Source organism: Armigeres subalbatus, chromosome 2 (assembly GCF_024139115.2).
Source record: "Armigeres subalbatus isolate Guangzhou_Male chromosome 2, GZ_Asu_2, whole genome shotgun sequence".
NCBI lineage: Eukaryota > Metazoa > Arthropoda > Insecta > Diptera > Culicidae > Armigeres > Armigeres subalbatus.
Window position 1 is genome coordinate 252,793,281 of NC_085140.1, and position 13,539 is coordinate 252,806,819.

Sequence of the window (13,539 nt, forward strand, 5' to 3'; positions counted from 1 at the left end):
TGGTCCTCCAGCTTCCACTTGGCCACACTATCACTGGTAGTGCACATAGTGCTCATGGATCAATCATTGCCGCCTGAAATATTCCTGGGTTGAGTGCTAGGAGACCGACTAGTGCAAAGAGGTTTGGTTTTAGTGAGTCGAGTGTAGTTAACCCATACTCGCACTACGCTTGACCAATGTGCAAAATGCAGATTTCCTTTACCATTTTCTAAAACAATGAAACGTCTTATGCCTTGCGTTCTTTTTTCCATAATGTCAGCAAAAATTGTGCACAGAACTTTACTCTCAATCACACCGACCACAAGAAAGTTTGCCTCTATCAAAATCCATTATATAAGAATCCGAAATTTGTAGCACATTTAGTCATCTTGTATCCGTCGGATGGCTATTTGATTTATATAGTGAATTATGATAAAATCAAACATTTCGGTGGACTAAAATTTATATGAGATGTCAGATTGAAGTCAGCACTTCAATGGACTACTATATAAACGTTTTTTTATTACAATAATTTTTTTGTAAGGACATGGCCGCTATTATTAATTTCAAATATTATTTATTATTAAATTTGTATTATGAAATTGGCTAATTAGTTACATTATCGTTTGATTACCATTCTTGAGTTTGTTTCAATTTTGTTTGAGCAACAATCTTCGAGTTATGAATAATATCGCAAAAATGACAATTATGATGCACGTGCATCACTTAAACACACTCCGCATACTTTGTAGTACATATTCTAAGTATTTAGCTTCAATCAGGCAAACAAAAAAAAAATTGAAATTTTGTATGAATTTTTTTTCCCGTTTTTGGCAACATCCCCATTTTGGCAACATTAAAATCCGGTCGTGTTGCCAAAATCGGGAAGGGACTGTAAATAAGATAAGGAAAATTGATCAACTATGGGAAGTATGTAAAAGTTGATAGAGAATAGTTTGTTCATATGATGGATACATGTGAATTTTATTTACCTTGAAAATATTTGAAAATATTCCAACGGAAACGCGAAAAGCTTCCATGAATCTCTGTATGTGCATAATAATGAAAATAAACCAACATTTTTACGCTGAAGTCCGTTTTTACATAGATTCCATAAACTACGTAAGAATAACTAAGTAAGTTTTCGTGGAATTAGGCATTCCTCCTGCTTTAAAAAAACAATTACGTGGAACCGATTTAATTCCAAAAACTAATGTATTTTATAATTATTCATCATATGTATCCGCTATTTCATTATTGATCATTTTGACTGTTACTATAATCCCACTGTGCGAAAAAAAAATCATTGAGAAAAATAATCTACTGACAGTTGATTTTGAATTATTTCAGACATATTCAGATTTTGAAGTATTTCAGACATATTCTTTGTATCAAAGGTCAATGTAAAATTGATTTTTCAAATTTGATTTTGCAAACGCGTTGTTGTTTATGTAGAATGGAAAATATTGTTAACAAACAATAATAACTGTAGCAATCAATCTGCAATTAAACATCACGCTGCAGTGATTCCAGAAAAAAAAATTCTGATTTACATTTACTCTGATCGCCTAAATGAATTTTCAATTGCAGTCATCTATTATTTTTGGAAAGAAGTAGAAACTGCGCATAAATGAGTTTAAAATATCTGCAAACATATAACTTTTTATTGTTGTAAAGCAAACAAACAAATACAATTGAAAATATTTGCTGTCCATTATTTGATGGGCATTTAACATGATTAATATTAATTGATGGGCATTAACATGATGTCGCCACTGCATACGCGCAGCATCTCGAGGCAGCGTTGCCGGAAGAAGGTGAGCTCGATGGGGCCCCTCTTGAGGACTGCTGGAATACAGTCAAAGCAGCCATTAACGACGCAGCGGAGAACGTCGGGTATATGGGTCGGAGTCGACGGAACGATTGGTTCGACGAAAAGTGCAGACAGATTCTGGAGGAGAAGGACGCAGAGCGCGCGCTGCAGCAAGGTACCCGGCAGAACGTGGAACGTTATAGACGGAAGCGGATACAGCAGACCCGCCTTTTTCAGGAGAAGAAACGCCGTCTGGAAGAAGCTGAGTGCGAGGAGATGGAACAGCTGTGCCGTTCTCAAGATACACGCAAGTTCTATCAGAAGCTCAACGCATCCCGCAAAGGCTTCGTGCCGCGAGCCGAAATGTGCCGGGATAATGATGGGAGCATCTTGACGGACGAACGTGTGGTGATCGAAAAATGGAAGCAGCACTACGAGGAACATCTGAGTGGCGCTGAGAGTACAGGCAGTGAAAGTCAAGGCAGCGGAGGAGATGACTACGTCAGTTCAGCGGACGATGGAAGCCAACCAGCCCCCACCTTGAGGGAAGTTAAGGATGCCATTCAACAGCTAAAGACCAATAAAGCAGCTGGTAAGGATGGTAACGGAGCTGAGCTCATCAAGCTGGCCCCGGAAAAGCTGGCCACTTGCCTGCACAAACTGATAGTCACAATCTGGGAAACCGAACAGCTACCGGAGGAGTGGGAAGGAAGGGGTTATATGCCCCATCTACAAGAAAGGCGACAAACTGGAGTGAGAACTTTCGAGCGATCACCATCCTTAATGCCGCCTACAAAGTGATATCCCAGATCATCTCCCGTCGTCTGTCACCATTAGTGAACGAGTTCGTGGGAAGTTATCAAGCCGGCTTCGTTGACGGCCGCTCGACAACGGACCAGATCTTTACTGTACGGCAAATCCTTCAAAAATGCCGTGAATACCAGGTCCCAACGCACCATCTGTTCGTTGATTTCAAGGCGGCATACGACAGTATAGACCGCGTAGAGCTATGGAAAATTATGGACGAGAACAGCTTCCCTGGGAAGATTACCAGACTGATCAAAGCAACGGTGGATGGTGCGCAAAACTGTGTGAAGATTTCGGGCTAACGGTCCAGTTCGTTCGAATCGCGCCGGGGACTAAGACAAGGTGATGGACTTTCGTGCCTGTTGTTCAACATTGCGCTAGAAGGTGTCATGCGGAGAGCCGGGTGTAACAGCCGGGTACGATTTTCAACAGATTCAGTCAATTTATTTGCTTCGCGGATGACATGGACATTGTCGGCCGAACATTTGCAAAGGTGACAGAACTGCACACCCGCCTGAAACGTGAAGCATCAAAAGTTGGACTGGTGGTGAATGCGTCAAAGACAAAGTACATGCTTGTGGGCGGAACCGAGCGCAACAGGACCCGCCTGGGAAGCAGTGTTACGATAGACGGGGATACCCTCGAGGTGGTCGAGGAATTCGTCTACCTCGGATCCTTGCTAACGGCTGACAACAACGTTAGTCGTGAAATACGAAGGCGCATCATCTGTGGAAGTCGGGCCTACTGCGGGCTCCAGAAGAAACTGCGGTCGAAAAAGATTCGCCACCGCACCAAATGTGTCATGAACAAGACGCTTATAAGACCGGTTGTCCTCTACGGACATGAAACATGGACAATGCTCGAGGAGGACTTGCAAGCACTCGGAGTATTCGAGAGACGGGTGCTTAGGACCATCTTTGGCGGTGTGCAAGAAGACGGTGTGTGGCGGCAAAGAATGAACCATGAGCTCGCCCAACTCTACGGCGAACCCAGTATCCAGAAGGTAGCTAAAGCCGGAAGGGTACAATGGGCAGGACATGTTGCAAGAATGCCGGACAGCAACCCTGCAAAGATGGTGTTCGCTTCCGATCTGGCAGGTACGAGACGGTGTGGAGCGCAGCGAGCGAGATGGGCAGACCAGGTGCAGAACGACTTGGCGAGCGTGGGGCGTATCCGAGGATGGTGAGATGCGGCCTCGAATCGTGTATTGTGGCGTCAAATTGTTGTAAGATGTAAACTTAATAAATGAATGAATTAACATGATTTTCATTTTCTCGCTGAATTCCAAATGCACAATGTGCACTACCCGTGCTACCCGAAAGGGTAGTGCAGCCTTTGACTCGCACACAACAGCGGAGAGCCCGCGCACCTTCGGCTCTTTGGCTCGCAAAATTTGAGAGACGCGCGATGGGTGCTACACGAACATTTTTCGCACCGCTCTGAGTATTTAGTCAATCCCTGGACCTCAGAAATAATGATTTTTCAAACAAGATCCGTCCTCTTCCAGACTGTGATAAGCCGTTCTGGAAATTAACAAACATTTTAAAATCTAAGCCTCAGACATTCCACCTTTGGCCCTTCATAACTTTTGAACCAATGGACCGATTTACAACCTTTCGGCATGAATGAAAAGATTTTCAGATTTTGGAGAAAAAATATCATCTAAGGAAAATAGTAAACTTTAAGATGTTTAAATAATCAAAATATCTGTTTTTTTTTTAATTTTCAACCTTTTGGACTACAACGACTATATTTTTTATTTTTGACCCTTCCTTTGAAAGTGTCTATAATTTCACTTTGTATGCGTTACGCAGCTGCGTTACGTATTACAAATTAATCTATCAATAAATCTCTTAAATTATGAAATGATATGTATGCTCTTTGGAATTATTTTTGTAAATGTTTTTAAAATGTGTTTAACAGAGTTATACTGAAAACTTTTGAATATGTATGGTTAGAATTTTGGAAAACTACATGTTAGGCTACTTATCAACACATGTTTTTTTAATCGAAATAATTTTCGTGTTATTAATCTAAAAGTAAATCAAATTTCTAACCCGAAAAATCAAACTATTTGTGGCTAAAACGTGTTTTAACGTTTTAATATGCATTTTAAAATTGACGTCCTATATGCCTTGCCGGGTGAATTAAAAAAGCATCACCCATTTTGTTTTCGCGCTGCCGTCAGGGCCAATCTCCAAACGATTGCTAAACTGGTTCCCAATTTAAAACACATTTAAATTAACGGTTGCGAATGTTTACACACGTCTCGGATGCCAGTCTCAATATCTGTTATCTGTGGTATAGGTTCAGTCGATCACTTTCCACGGGTAACCTCTCTCTGTGTTTCGAAAAATTGAACTTCTTTATCCAAAAAGTTATTCTACAGTAACAACTTCTACCTATTTAGTGTACGAGAAGATATAAAAATAAATGAAAACCGCATTTTCTCCTTCTAATAGGTAGATCTTCTTTTTCTTCATTGGCATTACATCCCCCACTGAGACATTCCCGACTCGCAGCTTCCACAGTTATGTAACTGCTTCCAATGTTGAGTAACTGCGAGGTTTCTAAGAAAAGTTACCATTTCTGCATTCCTATATCATAAGGCTAACACGATGATACTTTCATGCCCAGGGAAGTCGAGACAATTTCCAAACCGAAAACTGCCCTGAACGGCTTCGGGAATCGAACCCAGCCACCCTCAACGTGGTCTTGCTTTGTAGCCGCGCATCTTACCGCTCGGCTAAGGGGGTCCTCTGAAATAGGTATGCATAGCTTTTTGGCCAAAAGCCTGAAGTATTTTTATCAAAATGTGAACCGTATTTCAGTGTTTTATACCTTCTCCGTATGGTATAAATTGGATTGTTTTCATCGAAATTGCACATAAAAACACTGTACTTAATTTCTTTCTTTTATTTATATTTATTATAATTTATTCGTGGCACATTATGTTTTTGCTTATCATTATTTTATATGCGACTCACTTAACTACTAAATCCTGTTTATGTAGATTTTTAAAACATAGATAAAATCCAATTATAAAATATACTTAAATGCTAGGCTCTCCGTAAATATTCGATTAATGAATATTATTTCATCGTTGCAACGAGAGTGCTGATTAATTCAGGCCATATCGCGTTTTCCATCCAAACGTTTCAGCTGAAAAAAAGATATTAGGTTCGATAAGTGAAAATTGCTCAAGTTACTTGGGAGGAACAGCGTAGTTATAATGGTTAGCAAATTTTGTTAGCAAATAACATTGAACAGTGCTCTGAACTATAATCTGCAAATGTATGAGGCATTTCAGAATACCTGCTCTATGCATCTTCGTCAATGTATTTCAGTTTTAGATGTGTATTGTAAGCCTATGTATCATTCAAATAAACGAAATAAACTTTACAAATCTTATGGCATGATCAAGGTGCATATTCTACCTCTTTCTCGTCTGCTACTACACGGTAACGTTCCGTGGGAGATTCTTCAATCTGAGCTGCTTTGAACACTTGACAATACAGAAGAGATGCGCCTACACCACCCAGAATTGGACCTGCCCAGTAGATCTGTGAATTAAATATGCATTGTTGATCATTGTATCGAGCATTTAATTACGTAGTAGCGCGTACCCAATGGTTAGCCCAGTTGTCACCAATGAACGCGGTTCCAAACGAGCGGGCAGGATTCATGCTGGAACCGGTATATTCAACAACTCCAAGGTGACCCAAAGTAACAGTCATACCGATGGCCAATGGTGCCACAAATCGTGAGTCCGGTTTGTTCTCGTCACAAACACCGAAGACACACAGCACCAGAATGAAACCTAAGAAGAACTCAATGCCCAATCCTTGCATTTCTTGCACGCTTTCCTTCAGCCCGGTGTTTCCAAGCCCATTTTGGTATGCTTCTGGTAAAAGCGACTGGAACGAGTTTGAGAAACGTTAAGTCAGTTTCAAATGAATATCAAGTAGGTAGTCCATTTACTAACCTTAAGCGAAGCCGTTCCAGCCACCGCTCCTGCACATTGTGCCACAACGTATAAAACTGCCCGAACAACGCTGATCTTTCCAGCGACGAGTAGACCAGCGGTTACTGCTGGGTTGATGTGTCCTCCACTAATGTGCCCGATTGACTGAAATACGTAGAATATACGATTATTAGTATAATGTTGGTTCATTAAGATTTAACAATGGTCCATAATAATGTCACGTTTAGTGGGAAGAATTCGGGAATGCGAGAAGTGTAACGATCAATACAATTCTGTGTGTGTGTTTCCAATCTATCTCCCACTGTCCGGCAGTGCTTTTGTGGGAGAAACATGTCTACATCTATTTATTGGTTATTTTATACCCATAGATGGAAACAAAAATTTTCCATTGTATATATTGATAAATTATATTAAACGCATATGATTATATATAAAAGAACCATCAGGGCACCCGATTGAAGCGATTTGGATAGGAAGAGTGAAATCGCCAACTTCCTATTGTTAACATCTCGTGGCTAAAGGGCGGGCTCTTCTCCCCATCTATTGGGTTAATCTGGGAAACGAAGGCTAGATTATAATATTGCATGTACGAACTTTCTTCTGGAAGGAGATTCTCTATGCATCCCGTGGATTCGCATAAGCGTCTTTGCTTATGGAACCACCCCACCCATTTTTGGCCCTTCATACAGGAGTCTGATGAAATACAATCAATAGCATAATAATGATCAAATCGTTTGTCAGATATGACCAGTGTTACATATATCTCACGACCTTCCTTCTGCCAAACTCCCGTGAAGGGGGAGGGAAGAGCATCAGTGTGGAAGCTGATATATCGCCACTGGCTAAAGGAAGGTGGTTTGATTTGCTCATATGCCATATGCTCATATGCGTGCGGAAGGGTTTTTCTATCGACGAGTACTGTGTCTAAATTTCTAATATGCATCTAGTGGAATAGGATTTTTATTGCACAGTTCTGTTTTCTCCATGCGTTCGCCTCGTCGTCCGGGATTCGGACACGGAAAATCAAAATTCCGACCCCATTTAAAATGCACGGGGACCAAAATCGGCCTGAAATTTTTCCCGAGGTGTAATGTAGCTTTTAAGGTCTGTCTAATTTGGATAATTAAACTGAAATTAAACTTAAAAGTGACATTTCAATAATAATCGAATAACCCTGCTCGCAGAGCAAGATTACTTTTGACAGATATCGAATCATTTTGCATCGATGTCTTATTGGAATTGCTGGGTAGCACGAACCATTCTTATAACCGGGTTATTTGCTAATTTTCGAACTGTCACTTTTAATTTTAATTCTCCAAAATGAGACAGATCCTAAAAGTCCTGGCGAAACATGGGTGCTAAAATCGAGTCAAAGTCAAGGTCAAAGTGATTTTTCACGCAAGTAAAGGGAGCAGAAGACCGCCAGCTGTCATCGAGAGAAAAAGTAGAATCATTTAAATTTCACACGGTGTGGTATAGGAAATGAAGTATATTTTTGTTATGAAACAAAAATCTTGGTTTAAGACGTAATCGACGTTTTATCGCTGAAAAATACTGATTAATTTGCGTGATGAGCTAATGTAACATCCAGGGCCAACATTACCTTCGGTTACCCTACGACAAAATTTTAGACCAACAATTTTTTTATGGCTTCAGGAAATGGCTGCATTCTTATGTTTGAAGTATACACTCTGAGTACCTCACTGAAAACCAAAACTACCCAAAAGTGGGTTGTTTGCACTCAAAACCATGGTTTGGGCCAATAACCCAAATTTGAGTAAAATGACTTTTCTGGCACTAGGTAGTTTGCCTTTAATCCCATGTAAACAATTTACCCAAAGCTGAGTTTAATTTATCCAAAGCGGACCTTGATCAACCCAAAATAGAGAATAATGAATTTACTTAAATTTGGGTTATTGGGCTGAGCAACCTCGGTGAGGTGTTTGCATCTTGCTCTAGTTTTGATAGCAATCATGGGAAAACTACCCAAATTTGGGTAAATTTTTTCTGCGATATTCTCAATAGTGCGTATATTGAACTCAAAGTTTGGGTTGATTTATCTGTCCGTGCTGGTCGCTTTGAATCTGTTTTTTTACCGTGTGCGATGTCATAATAAAAACAAACAAAAATAAATTTCAACTTGGAAAAATTGGGAATTTCTGCCTTTTTCGTTATAGTTTTTGGTGAAATTTTTAATAGTTTTTGTCGTTCAAATATAAATTTTTATATGTAATATACAGTTGAACATCTAGCATTTCCAAAATTAATGATTATACGAGAAGTTCTTTATTAACTTGTAAGTATATTCAAATCACGATTTGGGTTTTAAAATGTGTTGCAAGTATTGTGCATGCAGTGATTGTATTTTTATTACAACTATTCTCAGTGACTGTCGTTATATCAAATGGACTGCAATTACTTCCTCGCTGACACACAGTAAATAAGCATCCTCGGTGTTGTGAAGAGCTGCACGGTCGAGGCAAGATGCCCCCTCTATTCCCCTTTGAATGTGTTGTGCATAAGTGCTAAATGGCGTAAATGGCAGTGTTCGCTTATCTGCTGTTCAGTGTTGGTGAAGACCTGTTAGAAATTGCAGACGTATTCATTCGCTCTAGAGGTTCCCTGGTGGAATGTAGAGATTATTTACAAAGCAAACGACGTGATCAATTATTTCGTTACTACATTGCCCAATATAGTTGCGAAGGTGACAACAACGAACGGGATCGAATTACAGCAGGAAACATGTCTTCCGAATCGCTGGATAGTTGCGATTTTGCCTACCAGGAATCTCCAATTTCACCCGGGTCAATTAGTCTGGATAAAAGCTCATCAACGGAGGTCGTCTACACCCTGGAAAATATTGCGGAAGTCTCACCCGGACTAAGCTTTGTCATTAGTGGCACTATTTTGCTGACCTGTGAGCGATTCTCCATCAATTTGATGCTGAAAAATTCGGATCTGGCTCTGCATTTTAATCCGCGACTCCCACAAAACTACATCGTCCGAAATTGTCGTGTAAAAGGAGTTTGGGGGAAAGAAGAAGTGGCATCTCCTTTGTCGTTCAATCTTCACCGTGGTCAAAAGTTTAAAGTTCAAATCCTGGTGACCGATAAGGAGTTTCTCATGTGTGTTAATGGTCGACATTTCAATACATTTAAACATAGGCTGCCTTACAGAAAAATATGCGCCCTTGAAGTCAAAGGGGATGTAAAAGATGTGAACGTTGAGCAGGTCCATGTTGAAAGCTATCCCGACATTGTGCTGGAGGAAATAAAGCAAATCTCAACGGAACACTTTACCTTTCCGGACATATTAGATTCTCACTATAAACTGATGCCTTACACCGGTCGTTTGGTGGAACCGTTTACGAATGGGAAGAACATGCACATACGGGGCCGGGTCAAGCTGCTTCCGCACTCCTTCTATGTGAATCTTCAAAGTAATCACTCTGTTTGGCCCCATCCGAGCATTCTCTTTCATTTGAATCCACGTTTCGGAAATGTGGGCGGAAAGCATGTAATCTGCCGCAACTCCTGGCTCAACGGAAAATGGGATCGTGAGGAACGCTCAGAGAATTTGACTGATTTCATGCCCGGAAAAACGTTTCACTTGAAAATCGCTTGCACCGACGTAAGCTATCAGGTATATTTGAATGATAAATTAATTGCCGAATTCATATTTAGGGAAAATCCTTCACTAGTTGAGACGGTCTATATTCAAGGTGATATAAAAGTTTTCGATGTAGTATTAGAATCGGCCTATTAGTTTAGACGAAAGAAAGGTTTGAATTCGTCGTCGCCCTATGACCACTATTATACGCGTAAAGCTTTAACCGAAACAATAACAGTTCTCGGGTACTTATTCAAAAGGACGTATGTGATTTTGTAAACAAAGATTCAGACGTCGATTTGTCCGATCTGATTGCCCTCCCACGCAAACCATCACCATAGACAGATAGGGAGAGGCTTCGGCTACCTGTTGGTGGTGTTGGTTTGCGTGGGAGTGTCATCAGATCGGACAAATCGACGTTTGAATCTTTGTTTACAAAATCACATACGTCCTTTTGAATAAGTACCTTAGAGTTCTTTATTAAGCATTTCAAGGTGCGAGAGCCTTGTTACTAATTAGTGTGTATTATTATGTGATTTATTGTACCTATTGTTCAAAGAATGATGTAATTTTGATTGCATGTAACTAGTCCATATGAAACAGTCCAAATATATAGCTTGCGGCACAAAGAATTCTTGTCTTTCTGTTATCTTGAGAACCTTGTCACACACTTTTAGTGCCAGCTGATAGCGAAAAACTTTCCGAAATGTAATTTTAAATAGTACTTCAGATCGGATGATTGACGATGTTGTTTCTTTGTGTAATTTCAAGTAATATAGCAATAACGGAATGCGGAGTACTCCGAGGGAGGTCTATCAGTAAAATAACTTCTAATTTTCAAAAGGATTTTTTACCAAATCTTGATAATACGATGCGCTTTTGAATATTGAGAAACATTTGCGAACAAACCATATATCATATCTGTGAGGGTGAGATATATTAGGAGTTGGGCAATCCACTTTTAGAGTGCATTGATGACAGATATGCAAATATCGTATAACGGTAACACTAACTAGCAAATAGCAAGCCACGACTTTGCCTCTTCCCTCGTGGGACAACGAACGGAGTCGCACGCGCGATTAGACAGCACACCCCGTGATAGCTCATTCGGCAGAACTAGGCCGCACAATATCTAAAATCAATGTCTTTTTTTATCTTTATTAATGTGTAAAATCAATGTCTAAATAAATTGCAAAAATGGGAAATAAAATAATTTGCAGCAATAGTTGGTTTTGTAGCTGGTAATGGATGCGCGTGTTCTAATTAATACTAAGTGTTACCCATCCTTCTCCTAACGACGTGGCCAGGACAGATCTCGACTATTGCAGAGTGCAATGCTTTCATCTAAGAGATAGTGATTTGTACCACCTACGAATTTGTGCGAAATGCTCATTGCTAATGTTCGAAGTGTTCGAAAATAAAATGCACCTAGATATAGGCAACAGCTGTACTGAGCATTTTCGATTTACACTTCGGTCTAAAAGTTTACACCACCTCTGAAAAATCAAGAAACAATGTACACACTTAATTTAGATTACCGGGCTCGGTTGCTGAATTACCGAATTCTCAACAGCTGAGCTCTCGGCAGGCACCTCGGTAAACGACTTCAACAGTTTACCGAGTGTTCGGTTATGTATCCACGATGGCTAAATGTCAAAAAATACCGAGCTAATCTGTAAACAGCTACTGAGCACTCGGTAAAGCATTACTGGTATATCTGTAAAAATAGTGCGGACTTCTGTAATTACATCTACCGATTTAAATTGTAATAGAACATTTGGTTTTCTTGCTCATAGTAACAAAAACAACAGATTTTAATTTTTTCATGATTTTTAATCGGATTTTTTTCATTTGAAGTTTCATTTTATTGGTCACCACAGGTTTAAGTGGTTCTATCAGAAAAGTAAGGGCGATCCGCAGATTCCTGAAAACGCTTCAGTACTTGTAGCATTGCATGTAGCCATATTTAATCTGAAGATTTGAAAAAAAAAAAAACGACGAATCGTTAGGCGCAGTGGAAGCGGGGCATCTAAAAAACGAATATTCAAAAATGTTAATTTGAATTCAGTTTTTTTATAACTACTGATATTATCATTAAAACTTACCGGCAATGTTGAACTAAACGCGATTTTTCCACCACAAATTTAGGCTACAGCACAAACATTTTAATAGCAGCACATTTGCTTCAAGGAAAAATTCAGAGAGGAAATATGGCGACACACCAAGCGTCACGAAGGACTTTCATAAACTGAGACCTCGGTACATAAATTACCGTAAGCCCAGTAGAACTTATTATTTTTACCGAGTTCTCGTTAAAATTACTTGTCAGAATCGAAAGTTTCAACTAAACCGAGTTGTTAAATTAACTATTACTGGATAGAATCGGTAAAAATCTTTACCGAGATGGAATTTGGGAATTAAGTGTGTAGGGGGCATCGCGTGACAAATTTTAAACAGCGGAGCGCCGATGTAAAAATGTCTTGGCAGCAACATAATGATTTCATTTAATTGGAAATTTGAAAAACATGGATGGAACACTGCTGGGGAAACCAGCGAGTTTGTTCTATTTTGGTCCAGATTCAAACTAGAATTGACAATTTGGAATGAAACTGAATCACTACTGATTTCACGCTAAATATATAGCAAAAATAGGAAATAAAATAATTTGCAGCAATAGTTGGTTTTGCAACAGGTATTTTATTTTTATTTATTATCAGACTAAGGCCGGAGTGGCCTGTGCTGCACATAAAAGTCTTCTCCATTCAGCTCGGTCCATGGCTGCACTTCGCCAACCACGCAGTCTGCGGAGGGTCCGCAAATCGTCCTCCACCTGATCGATCCACCTTGCCCGCTGTGCACCTCGCCTTCTTGTTCCCGTCGGATCGTTGTCGAGAACCATTTTCACCGGATTACTGTCCGACATTCTGGCTACGTGCCCGGCCCACGGCAGTCTTCCGATTTTCGCGGTGTGAACGATGGATGGTTCTCCCAACAGCTGATGCAACTCGTGGTTCATTCGCCTCCTCCGCGTACCGTCCGCCATCTGCACCCCACCATAGATGGTACGCAACACTTTCCTTTCAAAAACTCCCAGTGCGCGTTGGTCCTCCACGAGCATCGTCCAGGTCTCGTGCCCGTAGAGAACTACCGGTCTTATAAGCGTTTTGTAGATAGTCAGTTTGGTACGGCGGCGAACTCTATTCGATCGGAGCGTCTTGCGGAGTCGAAAGTACGTACGATTTCCAGCCACTATGCGCCTCCGAATTTCTCTGCTGGTATCGTTATCGGCGGTCACCAGTGAGCCCAAGTACACGAATTCTTCAACCATCTCGATTTCGTCACCACC

At 40.4% G+C, this 13,539-nt stretch overlaps 2 protein-coding genes across 2 annotated transcripts in view; one reads left to right on the forward strand and one right to left on the reverse strand.

Moving 5' to 3' along the window:
• Positions 1-5,500: 5,500 nt before the first annotated feature.
• The window catches only part of LOC134212078 (aquaporin AQPAe.a), a 75,043-nt gene continuing 67,004 nt past the window's right edge, over positions 5,501-13,539 (reverse strand). The window contains exons 4-7 of the mRNA XM_062689591.1: positions 6,585-6,728; positions 6,226-6,516; positions 6,037-6,162; positions 5,501-5,761 (exon numbers count right to left, since the gene is read on the reverse strand). Coding sequence (XP_062545575.1) covers positions 5,726-5,761; positions 6,037-6,162; positions 6,226-6,516; positions 6,585-6,728 — 597 coding nt within the window. The 3' untranslated portion in view covers positions 5,501-5,725. The remainder of the gene's footprint in view (positions 5,762-6,036; positions 6,163-6,225; positions 6,517-6,584; positions 6,729-13,539) is intronic.
• Positions 8,671-10,825, forward strand: LOC134216180 (galectin-6-like). Its single transcript, XM_062695137.1, has 2 exons — positions 8,671-8,880; positions 8,971-10,825. The coding sequence occupies exon 2, from the start codon at positions 9,123-9,125 to the stop codon at positions 10,347-10,349; it is 1,227 nt and encodes a 408-aa protein (XP_062551121.1). The 5' UTR covers positions 8,671-8,880; positions 8,971-9,122; the 3' UTR covers positions 10,350-10,825.